The sequence below is a fragment of the Anabrus simplex genome, chromosome 2 (assembly GCF_040414725.1).
Source record: "Anabrus simplex isolate iqAnaSimp1 chromosome 2, ASM4041472v1, whole genome shotgun sequence".
NCBI classification, from domain to species: domain Eukaryota; kingdom Metazoa; phylum Arthropoda; class Insecta; order Orthoptera; family Tettigoniidae; genus Anabrus; species Anabrus simplex.
Window position 1 is genome coordinate 670,425,268 of NC_090266.1, and position 20,167 is coordinate 670,445,434.

Below are 20,167 nucleotides of genomic sequence, written 5' to 3' on the forward strand. Positions count from 1 at the left end.
AAAATAAATGAAAATTTGAAAACTTTGTTATTGTTTTATTTTACCATTTGAGTGGCTGCCTTGTGCTTGGTGGATTGCAGTTAAAGCTTGAATATCCGGCTTTATGTTCATCAAGTTCAGGCGCAAGTCTCCTTTGAGGCAAATGTCCAACTTATTTCTTTGTTTGGTGAGGAGCTGGACAACTGAACTAAATCCTTTTTCAACTAAATATGTTGACGGGAACGAGATAAGAAGTGGTTCAGTTTTTCCCCACAGTTGTGGATAAGTATCCATAAGCTTCACCCAGGCTAACTCGTAACCGCTCTGCTTGAAAATGATTTTTGCCTCACAGTCATACTTCAGATCTAGAAACTCCGTCTGCAAAGAGTTATCAAGTTTATCCACAGCTTCAAACGAGAATGGATCTAGAATCCAATCCGGAATTTGTAACTTGGTCAAATCTTCAAATCTTGATTCTATGTCAGTTTTTAACTGGTCAAGGTGATCAGTAAAAATTAGGATTTTGTCTTCTGGAAGTTCAGGTGTCTCGTTATCTGACACCAAACACTTTTTAAGGGTCGGAAACTGAATAAGCTCTTTACGGCCAATATTTACCTTGTGAATATCAAACTTGGCGATGAATGATGAAATAATTCCTTTGGCCTTGATAAGGTTCATCTTGTTTCCTTGAAGCCTTATATTGACTTCGTTCATTTTTTCAAAAACATCTGTAAGGTACGCAAGTTCCAACTTGCGTTGCTTCAAATTCTCACTTAAGACAGGATCAGACGTGTCGAGAAACTCAGTAACCATATCAAATAATTCGAAGAAACGGCGCAAACAGTTTCCTTTGGAGAGCCACCTCACGGCCATATATAGAAGCAAGCGTTCAAATTCCTCATCATTTTCATGTCGAAGTTGTCGGAACAGACGGTCATTGAGGGAATTAGCTTTGATATTGTTGTCACCAGTAATAACCAGTTGTAGGGTTTCATGCAGGACACCACTCAACTTTTTCGCAGCTAAATGTTGACGATGAATGACACAGTGAATAGTGATGACCTCTGGCACTTCTTTCTTAAGGTGGGCTAGAAACCCAGCATAACAACCTGACATGGCAGAAGCATCGTCTGTTGCACACGCGCTCACGTTTGTTAGGGGAATCTCTTTTTCCTCAAAATAATCTTGCACCACTTTAAAAATTGACGATCCCTTCATATCAGTGATCAAAGTTCTAGCAAACAACATTTCCTCGGTAATTTCCTTTTGTTCATTGATAAACCTCACATAAGCTAATAAAATTGCTTTGTTATCAATCACAGTTGATTCATCAATCCGCAAGGCAAATTTACTTTTTTTCAACAAACTGGTGAGTTTGGATTCAACGTCTGTGGCCATTTCGTCAATTCGCCTGGAAACAGTATTGTTGCTCAAAGGAACCGATTGACTTATCTTATTACTAGGGCCCTCGCCTAGCATGATTTCAACAATTTTTTTGGTAGCCGGTAAAACAAGAGTTTCGCCAATTGTGTGAGGTTTACCACATTTAGCGATCAATAAAGACACCTCGTAAGAAGCAAGAAGACCTTTGTCAAGATCGGTTGCTCATTTTTTAAACAATTCACTCACATTAGGCCGTTTGTCAGTTTTAGCTTTGAGGTGTTGAAAATAACTAAGTTCTGTACTCACTTTATCACTGTGCACTCTTGATAAATGATCTTTCATTCGTGAAGGCTTCATGGCTTCATTACTATTAAATGTTTTATCGCACAAAAGACAATGTGGAAACTGCACATTTTGCGGTGACGCAATAAAGCCAAATTTTAAATACTCAGCTGAGTACTGACGACACCTTCTTCTTCTTCTTCTTCTTCTTCTTCTTCTTCTTCTTCTTCTTCTTCTTCTTCTTCGAATCCATTGTACATGAACTTCTACACTTCAAAACAAATGCACTAAAACAGAAAAGCCACGCACAAAAACTTATGGTGAAGCACACAAAGGCTAGTTAAGACTGAAGACGAATGTACTGTAAGGCCATCTACACACAGAGCTACTCATTATTAATTGATTGGTAACTGAAGTTTCCGGCCGATTACTTGAGTGCCACTTCCTGTAATCAGTTCCAGGTGTCTCGCGGAGCCAGTCACCAGCGAGTTTAGTTTCTAAGTTCCCAGTGAACAAGTGCCTTTTTACGATGGCGAGCGAACTAGTTTTCAACATAAAGTTAGTGGGAGAAATTAAAAAACACCCCGTACAATTGTACGCTGAAGGATCACGCAAGAAAGGACATTACGGAGAAAGAATGGAATTATTTTCTAAGCTTTTTAATTGTTTTGTAAAAGTAAAGATCACTTTTCGAGCTCGATAGCTGCAATCGCTTAAGTGCGGCCGGTATCCAGTATTCGGGAGACAGTAGGTTCGAACCCCACTGTCGGCAGCCCTGAAAATGGTTTTCCGGTTTCCCATTTTCACACCAGGCAAATGCTGGGGCTGTACCTTAAGGCCACGGACGCTTCCCTCCCACTTCTAACCCTTCCCTGTTCCATAGTCGCCATAAGACCTATCTGTGTCGGTGCGACGTAAAGCAAATAGCAAAAAAAAAAAAAAAAAAAAAAAATCACTTTTCTTACCTTTCTTACCTTTCTTCAGAACTCACACATTCCCTCATATTTGTATTTCGCTGTCGAATGGCAGGCGCAATAAGCTGCGCACCAAGTCCATATAACTGAACCGAAGGCCAGTATGCTGACCATTCAACCAACGAGTCGGACACCCGGCAAATTCTACTGTACAGTACTATTTTAATTTTCCACCTTTGAATACTCATCGCCCTCGCATCGCCCCCCACTTATTTATTGGCCCCCTGATAACCCAAATCGCTCCCAGGTTGGAAACCACTGATCTAGCACTTTAGTTTCTCTATAGAACTCTTCTGGTTTTATCAGCATCTGATTTGGCTATCATTCCCAGATTAACAAGCCTCCGTGGCTCAGACGGCAGCACGTCAGCCTCTCACCGCAGGATACCGTGGTTCAAATCCCGGTCACTCCATGTGAGATTTGTGCTGGACAAAGCAGAGGTGGGACGGGTTTTTCTCCGGGTACTCTGGTTTTCCCTGTCATCTTTCATTCCAGCAACACTCTCCATTATCATTTCATAGCATCTATCACTCATTAATAATCACTTTGGGAGTGGTGACCCCATCGTACTAACAGCCTATATCTGCTTCATTCATTACATCCCTGACGAGGTCAATGACTGGAAAACAGGTTGTAGGTTTTCATTTCCCAGATTAACAATCTTAGTATTGTTTATTGATCAGATTACTAATTTTGTAATCAGTTACCACTTGTTTTTCATTGCTTCATTTTTTGTATAGTTATACAAATAATATGTGTAGATGCCCATTGAGCAGGATGCCAAAAATTAAGTTTAAGCATAGGTGTAACATTTGTATTTTAATTTCTTCTTTTTGTAAATAAATACAAATGATGTTGTGCTTTTCTATCTATTCATTTTGTGATTGAAATGGTCAGATTTTACTGGATAATGTGTTGGGATTTGTTTTTATTGGGATGCATTTGGGAGATGATATTTAGCTTTAAACTTTTATTTTTCTTCTACTTCGTCTTCATCCATTCCCTTTTCCAGATTCTCTTTGGGTAGGGTAGTGTACCAAAGCCCTCCACCTTACTCGATCTTTCCACCACTCCTCTGCTAGTACTTTATTGCTATTGACTCCTCTATTTGCAATACAGTCCACAATAGAGCTCCTCCATCTCATTCTAGGCCATCCCATAGGCCTCTTTGCAGTCTCTGTATCCATGAATGTTCTCTTTGTGTATTCTATCTCCTGGCATTCTCCAAGTGTCCAGACCATTTCAGCTTTGCTATATCAATCTTTTCTTGAAGGTTATACACTCCCACACTTCTCCTTATTTCCTCATTTCGTATTCTATCTTGCCTTGTCCTTCCCTGTATGCTCCTCAAGAACCTCATTTCAGCTGCTTGTATCTTACTTTGGTTCCGCTTAGTCAACGTCCAGGCTGTTGAAGCATAGGTCAGTATAGGTTTTAAAATAAGATGAGTATAAAACCTTCTTGCACTTCATTGGCACATCTTTGTTCCATACAATGTCTCTCACACACTGGTAGAAACTTGCAGACTGCTGTATTCTTAAATCAGTTTCTGCATCCAAATTTCCATCTTGTGACATCATGCTGCCCAAATATTAAAAAATTAAATTCCTTATCTCCTCATCCCATAAATCAACTTGTGTCTGTACTTCCTCTTCATTATCCCCCCAAAGTACAATGTCATCAGCAAAGAGCATAGACTTTACTTGCTCGCCCATCTTCCCCTTGACATTATGTAGAATTCTATCCATGATGATAATGAAGAGTAAAGGAGACGATACACTACCTGTCTTAAGCCTGTCTCAACTCTGAACCATTCAGTTTGACCCACTTTGGTTCTAACACAGCCTTTGCAATTTTGATACAATGCTATTACCATCTACATTGTTTCATTCCCAATCTCTGCCTCTGTCAATGTTTTCCATACCAAATTCCTTGGGACACTGTCATATGCCATTTCAATATCCAGAAATGTTACTACCACGTCCTTTCCTTATTCCCAATATCTTTCCATCATTGACGCAATGTAAATATTGGGTCAAATGTGGACCTGCCTCTTCTGAATCCATACTGGTGTTCTGCCAATTTTCCCTCTACTCTGTCTCTTATTCGTTTATCCAAGAATCTTTCAAGGATCTTAGCTGTATGAGGGATCAGTGTCACTTCTTAATTTTCACATTTCTTCCTGTCTCCTTTCTTGAAAATTGGTATAATGACCTCTTTTGTCTACTCTTTTGGAACAGTCTTTTCTCTCCATATCACTCAAGAGTCTATACAACCATTGTAGACCAATTGCTTCTGCTGCTATTATCATTTCTAAAGTGACCTTGTCAATTCCAGCTGTCTTGCCTCGCTTCATCCTTTTAGTGACCCACTCAATCTCTGCCATGGACACCTCATTTTCCTTATCTTCCATCTGCAATAAATCTGGTTCTTATTAAACACAAATGATTTGTTAGTTTTGATGATATTGATTTTAAGTCTTTTTGGCTTCTTTGTTTGTCTGGTTGGCTGAATAATATGTTATAGTGGAAATCATTTCTTTTCAGTTGGCTTAGTTTTGACAGACTGAAGAACCTCAGTTATATTATAATTAGCAAAGTTTATTCAAGTATTTGACATAGCATAAAATTATCTTCTTTCCTTAATGATAGAAAGTGCTGTAGTGTTCTTTAACACTTCCAATTCACCAGTACATGTCTGTTCTTCCATGCTATTTCATCTATGGCATAAACAAATGCATGTAATGTTGGTGGACAGCCACTCTGCCCTTCGTCTTTCACTGTCTTAAGAGCATCTGCAAATTCATGGCTCCACTTCCACACTCATTGGAAAGAATCCTCCTGTGAATGTCAACAGGTTCTATGTTTTTGCCTGCAAAATACATGGAACACTTTGCAAACCCCTTCCTGTGATGACTCATTCAGTAACTTTGTACATTTTGCAAGTGTTGTTTTGCTGAGATTCTGGTTTTCTGTCTTGGGCACCTTTGTGCGATCTGTTGGTGAGAGTACAAACTATCCAATACCTAAATTGGAGCGAGCTCTTTTCCTTTGTATCTGAGTGCTATAACAGGGGAACTGGCTTTTTGTCTTGCCCTCATTATTGCATGCAGAATTCATATATATTTCTGTAATATTGAATTCAAAATCCCCTTTGAATTCTGAAAATGAGTACCTTCCCATTTTTTTCTCATACATTCCTTATGCCCATTTATTGCTGAGATTATGATAGCTCAATATTTTGTAATGCTTATAACCATTATACTGTTGGACTGGAAAAATGCATCATTATTTGCACATTTATATTGTTACTGTATCCATCAAATCTGCTATGGTGGTAAGTCATGGCACTGTGCAAAACAGTCAAATCCAAACGTTCAGTATGTCTATGGCATAGAGTTGGTTGAGTCATCCACACTTTTGGTGGGAAGGGTGAGGTTTAGACAAGGATATTACAAACAGATTAGAGTACATATTTAATTATAACCATCCTTAAGATACATATACAAGGAAGACAATTCTGAAGACATGCAAGAGGAATGGAACATTGTAAAATGAAACATGAACGCAACAGAAGAGCTACAGAAGAATGAGGACAAGTTGTGTCAGTTAAATCACTAATTGACAGATGCTGTTCAGGCTGCGAGAGGGGAACTGTTTGATTAATAAAATTTGTCTAGATAAAGAAACTGGTTGATAGGACAAGTCTTGACTTTGGGACTTTGGGACTTGCTCACACAGTTTTGCAGGGAAGGGTGAGTCCTAAACATGAATATTACAAAGAGAATAAATATGCATTTGTATGATAACATACAGATGACAGGGTTAACAGTGAATAAAGTGGGAGTAAAAGTTGAATCTGGCTAATCTGTAGTGACACCACCACCACCACCACCACCACCACCACCACCAAGCACACTATACCTAGGTGAATTGACCGAGATTGGAACTTTGATTTATAAGCAACTGACATGGAGCTGACTGCGGACACGGTGACCCTGTCTGGAAATTATTATTTATTCGGAGAGTGAGCAGGAAAATCTACCCCTCGGGAAGGCTGAAAATGGTAACCATGGCTTAGATTAGAAACCACTGGACTTCGGATTCCAAGTTCATATATAGTGTGAAATTTAGCATACAGGACTGTAGAGATTAATGGAAGTTTCCTGATGCTCTCCAAATACTCTTAGAAACTCGATCATCACGACTATGGTATACAGATATTTGAAAGAAAATCTGAATTTGGTTTCTAGAAAGGCTAAGACTAACCAATGTTGAATGCCGCAAAATGCTCCATAGAAAACTTTGTAGATTACCTTCAACTTGAACAGGGTTATAATTAAATATGCTTTTAATCGTGTGGCTATTTCTAGCCGAGTGCAGCCCTTGTAAGGCACACCCTTCGATGAGGGTGGGCGGCATCTGCCATGCGTAGGTAACTGCATATTATATGAAATATGCTGAATCATTGGTGAACAAAATACACTCTAAAAATATGTTGCATAACAGTAAGCACTATTATAATATTACATTAAATTTGCCCAAGGAATTAATTGCTTTAATCAGTTGGGAGATACCTAAAAGGAGAGGGCATATAAATCTCTGGTAAGACCCTAACTAGAGTATGGTTCCAGTGTATGGGACCCTCACCAGGATTACCTGATTCAACAACTAGAAAAAATCCAAAGAAAAGCAGCTCGATTTGTTCTGGGTGATTTCCGACAAAAGAATAGCGTTACAAAAATGTTGCGACGTTTGGGCTGGAAAGGATTGGGAGAAAGAAGACGAGGTGCTCGACTAAGTGGTATGTAATAAATTATTATATTAAAAAAACCACCTTTCCAATACACACAATCCTTATAATTAGGATGAAACCATTTTAATTACAAATTGGACATGTTTCGCTCAATCTTAGTGAGCATCATCAGCAATAGGTAACATAAATCATTGGTGGGTCAGGGCCCTGATCCTGTCGTATATCACAAAAGAATGTGTAATATACATTGATAAAAATATATGAATTTAACACTTTAAAATAATCAGTAAGATTATTTATGTCTATTAAAACAAAAATTGATCATTAAAACTGCTTGAAATGTAAAAATGGAATGGATGGCTTGAAATGTTAAAAATAATATATAGTAATTAGATGTTCTTAAAAATCGTTGTCCAGTATATCTATGCTTGATTGTATTAGACTGTTTATGATAAAATCAGTTTTTCATATCAGGGTGAGCTCTTATTATAAACTATGTTGCTGCTTTTTAAGAATAAACAAAACATGATGATAAACGTTAAAAATCACATATGATGGTTGAAAAACGAAGTTCACTGGTGATAAAACATTGTCTAGATCGGCGTAAATTAGCCTTTATGGGATTCCTTGCGTTGTGTTTCAGTTATCATTTGTGTCGATCTAGACGATGTTTTATCACCAGTGGACTTTGTTTTTCAACCATCATATGTGATTTTTAACGTTTATCATCATGTTTATTCTTAAAAAACAGCAACATAGTTTATAATAAGAGCTCACCCTGATATGAAAAACTGATTTTATCATAAACAGTCTAATACAATCGAGCATAGATATACTGGACAACGATTTTTAAGAACATCTAATTACTATATATTATTTTTAACATTTCAAGCCATCCATTCCATTTTTACATTTCAAGCAGTTTTAATGATCAATTTTTGTTTTAATAGACACAAATAATCTTATTGATTATTTTTAAAGTGTTAAATTCATATATTTTTACCAATGTATATTAGACATTCTTTTGTGATATACAACAGGATCAGGGCCCTGACCCACCAATGATTTATGTTACCTATTGCTGATGATGCTCACTAAGATTGAGCGAAACATGTCCAATTTGTAATTAAAATGGTTTTATCCTAATTATAAGGATTTTGTGTATTGGAAAGGTGGTTTTTTAAATATAATAATTTATTACTCTGAACTCCAATACGGTTGTAAAATGAGATAACTTGTAATAAGTGGTATGTTCCGAGCTGTCAGCAGAAAGATGGCGTGGAATGACATTAGTAGAATAATAATTTTGAGTGGCGTCTTTAAAAGTAGGAAAGATCACAATATGAAGATAAAGTTGGAATTCAAGAGGACAAATTGGGGCAAATATTCATATATAGGAAAGGGAGTTAGGGATTGGAATAACTTACCAAGGAAAATGTTCAATAATTTTCCGATTTCTTTGAAATCATTTAAGAAAAGGCTAGGATAAAACAGATAGGGAATATGCCACCTGGGCGACAGCCCTAAATGCAGATCAGTATTGATTGATTGATTGATTGATTGATTGATTGATTGATTGATTGATTGATTGATTGAAAATCCATTGTTGGTCAATGCTACAAAAGGCAGATACATCCGAAGTAGTAAAAAGGGATATGTACATATGATTGTTTTTTCAATACTGGTGAGCCCACAGTTCATAAGGGGTTTAATCAGTGTGAAAGGATATCTCTACACGTTGCTTAGCACTCGACAACTTGCTCCACATGATGCACAGCAATGGGTCAGCGTAACTCTTCATTTCCCTGTAAGGATAGGGGTTGATGAATACTGGCCTTGGACTATCATTTGGACTCTTAAAGCACTTTTTTGGCCATCGAGCAAGTGGCCACGCAGTTTGGGTCATGTAGCTATCTGCTTGCATTTGGGAGATAGCGAGTTCAAATCCCTGTGTCGGCAGCCCTGAAGATGGTTTTCCATGGTTTCCCATTTTCACACCAGGCAAATGCTGAAGCTGTACCTTAAGACCATGGACGCTTCTTTTCCACTCCTAGCCCTTTCCTATCCCACGTTGCCATGTCTCAGTGAGATTTGTAGTGAATGAGCCAGTGTTCGATGCTTCTTCATGGGAAGTTTCATCATCAGTCCATTATTGTTTAAAGAAATAAGTGTTGAAGAACATACCGTACAGTGTGGCTATCCAAGATCGCTGGAGTCTGGTTTTTTAGCTCTGCAAGAGAATGGTGCATTGCATACAACTTTTTCATCTTAAGATACAGTTCCACTGCATCTGCAATTTATTGAGTTTCACAATAACACATTTGGTGATAACTACAGCATTAATAGATCATTCCTCAATGATTGGCCACTCAAGCTACCTGATCTAAACCCTTGGGATTTCTGGTTGTGAAATATCTGAAGGACAGGGAAATATTATAGGCTTTCGAACTGCCCTGGATGATCAGTGGGCGACATTTTAAGCACCATACATAGCCTGCAGTGTTGCGAGTTAACAATAAAGGAAAGAAAGTAGAAATGAGAAGCTACGCAATATGACCAGGTTAAGTGCATTTGATTGAAATGGCTCAGTCATTTATTCTCCTCCATGTGCTTTTCGTAGTGTTTACATAAAGTTTCATGTTCTCCTAATCCCACATTTTTCATTTTAAACTGATGAAATGAGATGCTCAAGTTGAAAAATTTGCTATCTTATGCTTATGATTTTAATTTGTCTTTAAATAAGTTGTCACATTAAAGTAGAAACTGATTTATATGTTATTCAAGGAGAATGGTTTATACTAATTATAACTCAGAACTATCAATAATTAAGTTGTTTTTAAAACTCTTCTTAGTGAAAAATAAATTTTACCAAAAAAAAAAAGTGCTTTAATGAAGATTTAAATATACGTTCATGGCCTTGGCACTAGAATGCACTTTTTTGCTATTTTGCTTTACGTCGCACTGACACAGATATGTCTTACGGCGATGATGGGATAGGACAGGCCTAGGAAGTGGAAGGAAGCGGCCGTGGCCTTAATTAAGGTACAGCCCCGGCATTTGCCTTGTGTGAAAATGGGAAACCACGGAAAATCATCTTCAGGGTTGCCGACAGTGGGGCTCGAACCCACTATCTCCCGATTACTGGATACTGTCCGCACTTAAGCGACTGCAGCTATCGAGCTCGGTAGAATGCACTTTTTCCGCCTTGATACTTTTCTACTGGCAATTAAATAAATAAATAAATATAAAAAAATACAAAAATAAATGGTACTTAATTAAAAACAAATGTATGAAAATTCTACTTGTGAATGGTCACAAAAGTAAGTGCACAATGAAGCAAGACCAGTTGTAGTATATGCTTTTGTTTTTTGTGGGTTATCCTCTACTTCTTGAATAAATTTTACTTTTTCTTCCAAAGAGATACATTTTTGTTTTTTGTGCCTCGCTGCTCCTCTAGACATACTGATCACCGGGGGAGTTGGCCGTGTGGTTAGGAGCGCACAGCTTGCATCCAGGAGATAGTGGGTTCGAATCCCACTGTCGGCAGCCCTGGTTTTCTGTGGTTTCCCATTTCACACCAGGCAAATGCTGGGGCTGTGCCTTAATTAAGGCCATGGCCGCTTCCTTCCCATTCCTAGGCCTTTCCTGTCTCATCGTTGCCGTAAGACCTGTCTGTATCGGTGCGGCATAAAACAAATAGCAACAACTAGACATACTGATCAATTATCTGTATTGATGTGAAAATGCATAAACTACTATTCCATGTATATAAGGACTACTAGTCACCTCTCATCTTTGTATACCAGCTCTGATAGCATACTTCTGTCTTCTCTCTGAGCTAGTTCCATTTGCATAAGATATCACACTTGGTTGTATTCCTTGAGCAAGAATGGAATAATGATGTTTACAACTCAAGCTTGAAATTGAAAATATGTCGTGCATAAATAAGAATTAAGTTTGAATTGGTTACGTTTAACCCAGAAAAATATTGTACAACGTTGTTTTGCTAGACCTGTGCTTAACTCAGAAATACGTACACGTAGGTTACATATAAACCAGTTTCATTTATATAAAATAAGGTGATTCTAGCTTGTGTTCTGTAGATTTTAAAATAATTTTAGTCTAGAAACTGGCCTCAAATACCATGAGAAAATTGGAAATGAAAATGCACTTCAGCATAACAGATTATTTGAAAACTGCATGAAACTAAAGAGCATAATGTTTCAAACTTTGAAATATAAGTTCCATCTTATCTTCCATGATATTACTCACAATATATTTTCTGTTTTAGATTATAATTATACAGTTGGCAGTACCAAATATTTCATTACTGTAGTATTCATGAAATTTTTACAGTATTTTGTGTTATTACCAACAGTTTAAGATTCATATAATTGGTGGAACTAAACTTATCGCATGATGGTGTAGTTAATGATAATATCGTCCCTGGAAAGGCAAAATATCATAAACAACATTTTTGTCAGAATTGAGATTATGATGATTATGCATCATTTGAACCCCGGTACACATGCTGACAAATTATCGTAAGCATCAAATGAATCTAGAGGGTAAAAACAATGTAAAAATGAAATTATTTTTACCGCCATCAGTAATATACAGAACACCAGGTTATCGTAAGCGCCAGTCATTACATCTTAAGCACCTGAGTTAGAAACTTGTAATCTGCGTACAGATTATCGTACGCGACAAGTTTTAATTCTGGAGGGAATGTGAGATGCCTCAGTTTCATTGTTCGTGACTGTTGTAGATTATTTCTGTAGTATATAATTTGGCACATGAAACATAAGGCAAAGCCTATTGGCAGACCAATCGCATGTTGATTGACAGCTAGTATACTAGGGGAATGAAGAATATGGGTGGGAAGGGAGGAGAAGGGGCTGCTTCTTGTGACAGACTTGACTGAGCAAGTACGGTCAGTAGCTAAACAAATTGGTTCATTGTCAGTACATATTCCTACCGTTTGTGGCTGAAGTAAATTATACCTCTGAAAATACTAAACTGAAGTTTGCAACGAGGAGAAATGCGAGAGATTGTTCAGTGTTCATAGTTTTATGAATAAAGAAGCTGAGTACAGAAAGAATAAAACACAAGAACAGTATAGAAGGAAGTTGTTGAAAGTACAACAAAAAAAAAAAGCAGATGCAACTAAAGTGTTGTAGGGGACGGTCAAGAAAATTTTAACCGAGCAAGTTGGTCATGCGGTTATAGTCGCGCAGCAGTGAGCTTGCATTTGGGGCTGTACTTTATTTAAGGCCACAGCTGCTATCTTCCCAATCCTAGCCCTTTCCCATCTCTCCGTTGCCAAAATCCTTCAACGTGTTAGTGTGACGTTAAACAAGTAGTAAAAAAAAAAAAATAAAAAAAAAAAAAAAATAGTAGAACAGACAGCACGAGACTGAAGAAACTTAATTTGGTACACCCGGAAAAATATGAAAGGGAAACAGCGTGTAACGGATTTTTGAGATTTCGATGCCCAATCCATGAATTTTACATTCTTCAGAAAACAACTTAATCAGTATCTAATAACAGCCATCATAACCTATGATGGGTGTTGTCCAACAAGGAGATTAACAGGCGACACAAGACTAGTATCTAAACCTCACTTACAACTCCAAACACAGTGATCTGTTACCACAAACAGATGAGTGGGACTGATAAAAACGTTCTTTTCTAAATATTGTACTGTAATCAGTGTAATTTTCACTTTCATTCTCTTTTTGCAGTGTAGTACATCAATTTTCCTAATGTTTTTATCTACATTTCTTAGTACAATCATTGTCCGACTCCATGGCTAAATGGTTAGCGTGCTGGCCTTTGGCCACAGGGGTCCCGGGTTCGATTCCCGGTAGGGTCGGGAATTTTAATCATCATTGGTTAATTTTGCTGGCACAGGGGCTGAGTGTATGTGTCGTCTTCATCATCATTTCATCTTCATCACAATCCGCAGGTCGCGTACTGGTGTCAAATCAAAAGACCTGCACCTGGCGAGCCGAACATGTCCTCGGACACTTCTGGCACTAAAAGCCATACGCCATTTCATTTCATTTCATTTTTTTTCATTTCATTTCATTTCAGTACAATCATTTAAAGAAAATATCTTATAGTCCTTCAAACCAATCTCTCCAAAATATCGTGAGGGCTACAAAAGCTATCTTAAGAGGACCACTTTGTTAAACAGAGCACTCGACAACAACCGGCAAACAATTGTAAGCGACATTCATGAATTTAAAATAAGTTCCTGTTCGCTACAATTGAATAAATACATAACCTAATATATGACAATAAGGTGAAAAATTCATTTCTGGAGTAGAATAAAAAGCGAAACTATCTCAACCATAAGTATTCGACTCGCTAATCACTTTTATAATCTCCTGTAAAATTCATATTTTGTCGTTTACGATACTTTGCCTTTCCAGGGGCGATATATACTGTATTAATTTTATTAATATTTTAAAAAGGAGTGTTAGTACTCCTTTTCTCTCTCTCTGATCTTGTGTGAATGGATATTTATGTGGTTGTGTATACTTTTATCTGCTGCATATTTCAGTTGTTTATTGAATGGCTTATACTATATTAGTGTTTAGTTAGAGCTTTAATTTTTATAACTGGATTTTCTTTTTCTTTTTAGCGAGATGAGACTGCCACTTCGGGAAAATTGTTTGACCCTGTAGAGCAAGACAGAGTGTCCCAATCTGGACCGAGTAGCCCGCTGCACTTACTCCAACAGCATCCTCTGGCAGTGTTCACACAACCTTCATTGCCAGTGGTATTTTGTTATTATAATTTGAAATAGAAAGCAATTCTTTTGCATGTTTATGTGAAATTACTGGATGTGGTTATTTATATAATTTTCTCATTTATAGGTTCGACAGGTGTCACGGTTTTCTGTTACTCCAGTGGCTGAAACCAAATCAATTGTCTTTCCATCAACTGTGACTGGGAATTTGGGGATGGCATATACAATGTCTTCATCTCCATCCTCAGAAATCCATACCGGGGCTCTTAACTTATCTAACAGAATATGTGGTGAAACTGAGATGTACTCATCTACTGAGAGCATAGACACTGAAACTCGTAATTCACCAGTCCCAGGTTCTCCTATCATATTGGAGTCGTCATCCCCTGTAAAGTTGATTGATGAGAAGAGTGATGCAACAATTTCAAGAGCTTCATTTGAATCACACAAGGATATGGAAGATGAGCCTCATATTGGTGGCATGCCACCCAATCTTAAGGAAGAAAATGCACCATCTGTGCAGCCATGTCGGTCTAGTCCATCTAAAGTTAATGATAAGATACTAAACCATACTTGCAGTATCTCATCTCTATTGTTGGGAGCACTTAATGCTTGTCATTTGCAGCCTAACCATGATATAGAACATAGAATGGGAGAAATAATCAAGTTGCAGTCTTCTGCATTTGAGACTTTCTTGCCTCCTGAGCCGAAAGACGGCCAAAGTGATGACTTAATATCTCGTGATGTATTCAGTGTTCCTATTGATGACATTGTGTGCAGCCAGCTTAGTGAAGAGAGTTTTGATGCAGTAATTAACAAACTCGATGATTCTGAGTTTCAGCCAGACATAAAGCACTTAAGTCACTCTACGTCAGTGAATGTGTCTAGCAATTCGCTCTCCCAACTGGATACTCCAGAGTTTCTTGACCAAAGTTCATTATCCTCTGTTGATCCAAACAGTAGTGCAAGTTTTCTGCTGCAGAGTTCTCTGGAAAGGAGTTTACAGGAGTCTGGGTAAGAACATTATGTATAATTTTCAGAGATTATCTGGCAGTGAAGAATGTTCTTTCCATCCAGCAGAAAGTATTAATGGGGTTAAATATTTCTGAAGTGATTAGAATGAATGTACAAGGAGCAACAATATGAGTTCTGTTTAGAGAGTTCATTTAGATGTATCATATTCTGAGTAGACTTGGGAAATTGAGTTGTAATATAACTTTCATCTGAGTAGGCTTGAGGAACTCTAGTTAAAAGATGACTAAGATAGATAGCTTTTTCTAAAAAGAGGGGCTGCCTAGCTGAGGTGGTAAAGGCGTGCTCAGTTCATGTGGAAGGACGTGGATTCAGTTCCCTGTCAGGAAGTCGAAAAATTTAAGAAACAAAATTTCCACTTCTGGAGGTTCACTCAGTCTACACCAAAAAAGAAACTAGTTAATTCCCGGGGATAAAGGCAGTCTCGCATAGGGCTAACCACTCTATCCCACTCACTGCCAAGATTACGAATAGTAGAAACCTTTACTTTCCACTCCTCCAAGGGCATGGCCTGTATGGAGATGATTTTGCTTTGCTTGCCTTTTTTCTTATAAAAGAAATTTGATTGGGAATTCTTACCAGGATTCAGGAATTTTAAATAGCCACCACATTAAAATTCAAAATTCAAGTTAGAGGTTTCTTTTAACTTTAAGAAAACTTACAATATAACTTCTAAATTATCATTCTCTTGGCCATGTTAATGTAAGTTAAAATAATCTTAATATTTCACTTAGTTGTGCCAGACCCCAAAGCAGTCCTTCAAACACTATCGTACATCTCACTCCTCACAACAATATACTGTGTCATCCTTTCTGTTGTTCTTATGCATTTTAAATGTTCTTTAATGCTTTGCTTTGTTCCCACATGACTAGTGAAGAAACATCTCTATATTTGTATACAAGGCCACTGATCATGATGTTAGGTCACTTGAAACTTTTTTTCTTCCCAGTCTGGGTGTCCATGTATTCCCATACAGCTTGTTCTGTGGTTTTTCAAAAGATGTTTTCATGTGCTGAGGCAATAACTTTTTTTTCTTTCTTTCTTCAAGAAATAGTTGCACTAAGTATTGTTACTGCTTCTTGTACAACTTTTATCATGTCAGGTAATATGAATGTTTGAACTGAGTTTCAGTCTTTACCCATGTAAATTATAGAGTGCTATAAGTAGCCTTAAGAACATACAGTTTTGAAGTCTGTTCCAAATTGGGAAGACTGAAGTGAGAGGAACTGCCTAAAAGATGAGTTGCCTTTTCAGAAGATAATAGTTGTTTATTGTTACTTTTTATATGAAAGGTAAAGGATTGACTGAACATTGGCAGTACTTTGTTTTTCATGTCACAGAAGTGTCAGAAGTGATGTATCAATCAAAACCTTTCTCTGGCAATTGCAAGGCTGAGGCCATGTACCCATATATTGCCTTCCCCTTGTAAAGTCACCGTATAGTTTCTTTTGGAACTGTACCAGTTGGCATTTACAGAGATTAGCATAATTTCATTTTCAGTGGCTGGGTATTTAGAACAAATTAAAAATTACACCACATTCCTATGGAAATACTATTCAGAACAACAATTCCATTTTCGTGTATATTTTATACTCCATTCTGGTGTCAACAAGAGCCTCCGTGGCTCAGACGGCAGTGCGTCGGCCTCTCACCGCTGGGTTCCGTGGTTCAAATCCCGGTCACTCCATGTGAGATTTGTGCTGGACAAAGCGGAGGCGGGACAGGTTTTTCTCCGGGTACTCCGGTTTTCCCTGTCATCTTTCATTTCAGCAACACTCTCCATTCTCATTTCATAGCATCTATCACTCATTAATACAAATCACTTTGGGAGTGGCGACCCCATCATAATAACAGCCTATATATGATTCCATTCATTACATCCCTGACCCGGTCAAAGACTGGAAAACAGGTTGTAGGTTTTTTCTGGTGTCAACAAATGCTGCAAAATCTATCTTTCTATCAAACATACCTGGCAGTGTTCTCTTGTTTCTTCATCAGATTCATAGTTCTGCAAAAGCAGTGCCATCCACATAACACGAATCACTCTCATAAAATGATAAGAAACTCACCTTTGAATAAATCTTAAAACATACCAGCAGCTGTGGTGAACACTCTGTAGACATTACAATTCAGACATCAAGCTAGAGGTCTTTTTAATTTTAAGAAAACTCAAAATGTAACTTTCAGATTATCATTCTCTTGGCCATGTTAATGTAGAATTATGCATGATCTTAATATTTCACTTAGTTGTGATAGATCCCACACCATTTAGTGAATATTACTGAATTAATACAAATTTGTAATTTTAAGTTCTCTATTGATCTACTCCAGTGGTTCCCATACTTAAGGGGAGGGGGCAGAATAGTTTTATTAGTGGGGCAGAGATAACTTACTCATAAAATTAAAAAATTAAATCTATGACCTGATAAATAGAGAAATTAATAAACATACAGCATTAAAACTTGTGATTTAGATGGTGAGGAGTGTACCCTTTCACTAGAGTGAAATTAACTAAAATTGAATTTTTTATAGCTCATCCACTACAAATGCTATTTAGGTGATTATTTTGCTGAAGCAATTTAAGGACTTATGGCAATAACATACTCCAGAATTTCTAGGATATTCCTTCGGAAAAGTAATTTTTCATGATCATTACCTTTCATATAAGTTTTTCAAATTTGTGCACAGTTAATTTTTTCTAAAATTGAAATTACTCGTGTCTATGAAACGAGCCTAAAGCATTGTTCATACCAGTAGTACCATGCAAAATTTCATGAAAATGTCTTCAATGAATTTTGAATTATGATGAAAACCATATGTAAAAATGAGAGTTGTAGAAAACGAGCAACAGACTCATAACAGAGTGGGATGTAGTAAGTAAAATACATTGACATTTATTTCTGGTTAGTATAGACATCTGGACATCACACTATTCAGACCACTGACATTGAAGAGTTACTGTTCCTTTCAAGGGGAAGGTACACCTTTTGTGGGTAAAATAAAACATTATTCAAATTAAATTTTCTTTATAAAATATACTTTCCACTTTATTATGATGATATAAAAAAAATATATATCTCCCTTCCTTCAGTAGATATATTTGTAAACTCTTGGAACAGGAACACTTGATGTTGTTTTTCTGTTACCCGTATTATAAGAAAGGCATTTTTGTAAGACATGGTTGTATAGCTGTTATATGTAGAGCCCTGCACAGAAGTTAGTGTCTTGGCAGGTACAAACTGTATGGTAGTGCAGATAATTTTGCTGATAATTTCTACGTAATGTCATTTATTGATTTTCAGCCAGGTACACTTTTATTTTTGCTTGTGATCAGGTGACACTTGACAGTGGTATGGAAGAATGGTGATATATGAAGAGCCTTGAGACCATAAAGACTTACATCTGACCTGAGCCTACATGACTCCTGCCCGCAATTAATGGAAGGAAGGAACAAAGGTCAATACGTTGGTAGTTGTCGCAAGAGAAAATCTCTTAGAAACCTGTGACTGTAGGGGTTCTGGTGCCAGGTGTCAGGCCTATTGTATTATCTTAAATCTATCAGTTTCAATACCTGGGGTGTAATATACTGTAGTTAAATATTTACAATATCTGCAGATAACAATTCCCGGATACGGATAACCATTTGCGGATGCGGGTGCGGATGCGGATATTATTTTGTACATCCGTGCAGGACTCTAGTGATGTGAATAGTCTGCTTATTGAGAATGTTAATGCTCTAAGTAGAGGGAGAGAGAACGATCTTTTTTCTTCCTTCTTTTAATATGTAAGTCGATGTTTGGTTACTTTATAAAATATTCAGAAGTAGATTCTCTGATAGTGTGAACTGTTAATTTATTTCTGATAATATTCTCATTACTCTGAAATTCTGTTAGTAGTAAGACTATACTGATGATCTGGTTCTAACTACATATTCAGCAAAAAAAAAAAAAGTGAACCAATTAATGTGTTGGACCTTTACAGATATTTTTTTCTTCCTGGCCTTTTACCAGTTGCTTGGGGTTGGCACTATGTATGGATTAACCTGGGAAGGATTTTCAGTACCGTATGGTACCAGCGCATATTATTATCAATTTTATCCTAGTCATTGAAAAGGGTACCATAACGATGGCAGTATTCCCCAGTGAATAAAAAATAGACATTTTAAGTATCATTCAGTATAGTTAGTAGGTCTCTGTTGTGTGCTACATTTAATCAACCGTGCTCCGAATTGGCGTGATCTTTATCTGAAACAACATTGACTGCTCATCTGAGGTAAGTAGCATTTTTTACTAAATAAGAAGTTACATGAACTTTTGAATGCATGAAATGTGTTCATAATAGATGAAAGGAATATCATATATACCCATTTATGCTATACCTTCCCATTAGTTTGGTCTGAGGGGAAGAAATATGCTGAATCCATACTGTACTGCACATCCTTCACAGTATAATTTCATGTTCTGATATTTCTTTATTCTTATACTACAAAGTGAATTATTATAAAAGTTAGGTTCCATAAAAATATGAGTACGACCTGTATAGATTTTTATTATGAATTTTAAAAGCTACAGTGTTTTCAGAAATTCAACCATAGTAACTTTGTAATTAGTTCCCCCTCCAGTGGCCTCACCTTGGAGGAAGTATTGCATATATCGGAAGATGATGAGAGAGATGTAAGGGACAATTTCATACAGCTTCACTGGATGAAGCTGTACATTTTGGTGAGGACTCTGGAGGGGTGGATGAAAGGGGTTTAGCAGACAATCTTACAGGATGGCAGTTGCACGTGCACTAACCACAATAGTTTCTGGCCCCTTGAAGAGGATTTCCTGCTAAGTAAAATGCCTAAAAAATGCCTTTAGTCCTCTCAGCATGGACCCAGGATGATCTCCAGACTGAATTCTTGCCATTTCCCAATCTGAACTATTCCTCACTCTGGGATAAGTCAGTCACTGAGATATATGAATGCTGCTTTGATGAGGAGTAAAATCCCATGACCGGGCGA

The 20,167-nt window shown here is 37.3% G+C and overlaps 1 protein-coding gene across 1 annotated transcript in view; it reads left to right on the top strand.

Annotated features, from left to right (window-relative positions):
* Positions 1 to 20,167, top strand: part of Wnk (Wnk kinase) — an 834,378-nt gene that overhangs the window by 616,224 nt on the left and 197,987 nt on the right. Inside the window, exons 20-21 of the mRNA XM_068226022.1 lie at positions 14,023 to 14,160; positions 14,258 to 15,144. Coding sequence (XP_068082123.1) covers positions 14,023 to 14,160; positions 14,258 to 15,144 — 1,025 coding nt within the window. The remainder of the gene's footprint in view (positions 1 to 14,022; positions 14,161 to 14,257; positions 15,145 to 20,167) is intronic.